The sequence below is a fragment of the Oryx dammah genome, unplaced genomic scaffold (assembly GCF_014754425.2).
Source record: "Oryx dammah isolate SB20612 unplaced genomic scaffold, SCBI_Odam_1.1 HiC_scaffold_11203, whole genome shotgun sequence".
NCBI classification, from domain to species: Eukaryota; Metazoa; Chordata; class Mammalia; order Artiodactyla; family Bovidae; genus Oryx; species Oryx dammah.
The window spans coordinates 4043569-4047609 of NW_024080596.1; the positions used below are offsets into that span (position 1 = coordinate 4043569).

The window sequence follows — 4041 nt, forward strand, 5'->3', positions numbered from 1 at the left end:
GACTTAGCAGCAGCAGCAGCCTTGACTTATGAGATGATTCTGAAGTTTCTTTAAAATGAACTACCATGTAGAAGAGGCAATGCTGAACCTCTGTTCTCTTACTTTCAGTATCTTCTTGCCCTCGCTTATCTGTGATACTTATAGTTCCCATACACATCTCCACTTAATAATCCAATATTTATTTATTTCCACTACATAATTAGAAAAAATACATGTGTATGCCTAGAAGAGTGAGCACTTGAGACGTCAACCGGAAGAACTATTCCTGTAGACGTGCCCCTTAAACAATTAATAACTTGTTTTGTGCCACAGAGGCTAATTATGGAAAAGTCAGTGGGAAGAACAAACTTCACCTCTTCCAGGAAAAAGTACTAATATGATAATGAGGAAGAGGCAGCATTTGTGGCAACTCCAAGGCTTTTCTGGGAAGAGACTCCTCCCTGTGGCAGGAATGTCCTTGAGTCCCTGTCCTGGCTCCTCTTGCCTGCTATTTATTTCAGTGCCCCTCCCTCAAATTCTCTTATAAAAGCCCAGTCTTTTCTGCCCTGACAAGCCAGTGCAGATCCCTGCAAGATAGTTAAGTGGGAGCTGAGACAAGGTGAGACCTGTGATGGGGGGAAGTATACAAGGACCTGTGTCTTCAGAGAACAAGGGAGCTCTGAGACCAGGGGAAGCCAGACTTGGGAGATCGCAGGTGCACTAAGATGTATAGACTTTCTAATTTTTTCCAGCACTATGGAAGGGGAGGGATGCTACCAAGATGGATTTTTTCCTAGGGGACTAGATGAAGGAAAAGACAAGAGGTACAACAGAGGGTCTCTCACAGCCTCTCTCTGACCACCCTTTTTTTAGTTCTCTAGCTTCCTCCACTCCTCACGGACACAATGCTGCCTTCCCTGGGCCTCCCCAGACTGTCCTGGATGCTGCTCTCCTGCCTGATGCTCCTGTCTCAGGTCCAAGGTGAGATTTCTCTGCCTCTAGCACTGGGTTCCCAGGGTCTGCTCAGGGCCAAGACGAGGAGGAAAGCTCCTGTGCCTCCCCTGGTAATGGGATATCCTCACACAACATAAAGGCCTGGATTCCTGAGTCATCACTCCTTCCTTCAGGGTACCTAGTGGTAGGAGGCACCCCAGGGGTTCAATAACAGCGGAATGAGATGATTTTCATTTTCTCAGTAGTGTTTAATTTATGTGAGTTGATTAAGGAGGAAAAGCAGAGATAAGAGTAGAAGAATGATGAGGATCCAGTGTAGGAACAAACAGTCCAGAGGAGGAAAAGAGTGTTTGAATTAGGCAGATACATAAAAAGAAAACACACCATCTCCCAACTAGTACATCTAGTTCATACTTTAAGAAAGATAAATCCTTGGAATGTTGGCAATGGTGAGAGGTACTTAGGAGTTTGGTATCGCTGCCCCAAGCACTGGCCTCATAGATATTCTCCAAGGTCACCTCTGTACTTTAATCCCTTATCTCCATTTTACCTCATCCCTCTCTCTTATTTCTTCTTTTTCAGGGCAAGATCCCGAGATAAAACTGCTCTCTGAAAGGATCAGCTGTCCCAGAGGCTCCGTAGCCTATGGGTCCTACTGCTATGTCTTGTATAAAGCAGCCAGAAGCTGGATGAGTGCAAATGTGAGTTCCGGGGTTTGCAGTTAATAGAGATAAAGAGAAGCAAATCAGAGACAGGGTTGTGGGGAATGGGGATCCTTAAGAGCTTCCATAGTTTGAGAATAAGAAGTTCATGTTTGCAAACACATCCCTTCTTGGCCCTGCCCTTCCCCTAGTGGTATCTCAAGCTTCTCCTGTGTCTCTCCCTTCCCCACACAGATGGCCTGCCAGAAGAGACCCTCAGGACACCTTGCGTCTGTGCTCAGTGGGACTGAGGGAGCCTTCCTGGCCTCCTTGGTTAGGGACAACTTGAATACTCAGTCAGACATCTGGATTGGGCTCCATGACCCAACAGAGGTATATTTATTTCCTTTATAATTTGTTACTTCCAAAGATGCTATGGCCACTCAGCTCCCCCCCCTCCCACCCCCATCCCATTTGCCAGCCCAGAAACTACCCAAGAGATCCCTGGAACTCAGGCGATAACTGGGGAAAATGAGGGCCTTGAGGGCAGTTGAAGAGCTGAGTTCTGTGTCAGTTCCTAGACTCCTGCTAAAGTTAATCTACCTCTTATCAAGCTTTTACACAATTCACACAAGCATGCTTTGTAATTCTCTATGCTTCCCTGAGTCTGAATATGCTGTGCTTAGCAAGTCCTAAATCAAGATTTAGGATTGATACATTTTTCTTTTCTTTTTTTTTAATGGGCTTCCCTGGTGGCTTAGCTGGTAAAGAATCTGCCTGCAATGCAGGAGACCTGGATTCAATCCCTGGGATGGGAAGACCCCCTGAAGAAGGGAACGGATTACACCCCAGCATTCTGGCCTGGAGAACTCCATGGACTGTGTAGTCCATGGGGTAGCAAAGAGTTGGACAGGACTGAGAGACTTGCATTCTCACTTTCCTTTTTTATAAAACAGGCCTTGTCTCAGAGGTTTAGAGGATAAGCACAAATGCATCCCCAAGTGTAGTTCAGATAGTGACATGTTACTCTGAGGTGTTCTATTGGCCTTTGTGACTATTGGCTGTGGAATTTGCCAAGTAAAGCAGGGAGTTAGGGAGAGTTTCCTAGAGGAGAGCTGTGGGGCATCATCTGGAAGAGCAGAGCCAATTCCATGATGCTGTGGAGGGGACCAGGCATTCCAGCAGAGGGCATCAGGCCAGGAGAATTCTAAAGGCCTTTCTATCTCACCTAACTCCATCCTCTGCTCCATAGGGCTCTGAGCCCAATGCTGGTGGATGGGAATGGAGTAGCACTGATGTGCTCAATTATTTTGCCTGGGAGAGAAATCCTGCCACTGTCTCAAACCTTGGTCACTGTGGGGTCCTGTCCAGAACATCAGGTAAGAAACAGAGAAGGTCACTTCTACTTAGTCTTTTCCTTTCATCCCTGATTTCCGGGCTTGATCCTCAGAGAATCCTCCTCTGCTATGAAGTACAGTTTTGGTTTGTCTGCTCCCATCCCCTCTCATCTCTCTTTCTATCTTCTTCCCTTTGAGTAGGACTTTGGTGAAAGGCCAGAATCTGGGATTCCTCTCCATTGGGTCCTCAGGCTGCACCAACCCCATCGACTCAAGCTCTTTTGTCTCTCTAGGATATCTGAAATGGAAAGATCATAACTGTCATGTGAACCTACCCTATATCTGCAAGTTCAAGGGCTAGATCAGATGGGAAGTCAGCAGCCTGCGTCTTGTGCAGCTCATCATGGACTTGGAACCAAGTGTGAAGACCCAATTGGAAGGGGATATTTTCCTTACACCCTCACCCTGACCACCTCATTCTGTCTTTCCCTCCTCCCCAGCCTCATTTCAAGTTCTTTTGTATGCTTTATAATCTGAGTTTTCATGATACTATAATAAAAAAATTTAGTTTTAGTTTTCCTTTGCTTGTCTTCACTGCTTCATTCTCATACATAAATTCTGGAGAGGAAATGATTGAGTGAAGAGAATCTGGGGTCAATCTCTGCTCAGTTTTACTCAGGTCTCTGGGGAAATAACTATATGTATATATGTATTCCTCTTGGTGTTTTTGTGGATAGAGTACATCAGCACTGTTTCTCTGTAGGATGTGGATTGTGGCCATTTAAAGACTTTGCTCTCCCACACACTCTACTGCTTACACATTCTCCTAGGCCAAGTCTCTAAATGTATGAGGCAACCAGTTTAGGAGATGATGTTTAGAACATTATTTCCTAAACCATAAGTAAAAAGGATAATGAACAGATTTTATTAATATTCATAAAATACAAATGAAATGAATAAATTAAAAAATTAATACATAAAACATTCAAAATGCAAACCTAATTGTTTTGTTATTAGTTTTGACAGACAAAAGGTAAGCTTTCAAATTGTTGTACAATTTTTTAATGTCTTTCAACTTTCACTCTTCCCTTCCCATAGTCAGATGACATGAGTCCATCTAACCACATTCC

The 4041-nt window shown here is 44.5% G+C and overlaps 1 protein-coding gene across 1 annotated transcript; it reads left to right on the top strand.

Moving 5' to 3' along the window:
- Positions 1-850: 850 nt before the first annotated feature.
- On the top strand, positions 851-3490 carry LOC120860805 (lithostathine-like). Its single transcript, XM_040236523.1, has 5 exons — positions 851-960; positions 1516-1634; positions 1830-1967; positions 2827-2953; positions 3205-3490. Exons 1-5 carry the CDS (start codon positions 885-887, stop codon positions 3270-3272), a joined length of 528 nt encoding a protein of 175 aa, XP_040092457.1. The 5' UTR covers positions 851-884; the 3' UTR covers positions 3273-3490.
- Positions 3491-4041: the final 551 nt, after the last annotated feature.

Coding starts and splice junctions, on each gene's coding strand:
- LOC120860805 (XM_040236523.1), top strand. CDS start 885: ATGCTGCCTTCCCTGGGCCTCCCCAGACTGTCCTGGATGCTGCTCTCC. Junction 1,968..2,826: donor GGCTCCATGACCCAACAGAG/GTATATTTATTT, acceptor TCTGCTCCATAG/GGCTCTGAGCCCAATGCTGG. Junction 2,954..3,204: donor GGTCCTGTCCAGAACATCAG/GTAAGAAACAGA, acceptor TTGTCTCTCTAG/GATATCTGAAATGGAAAGAT.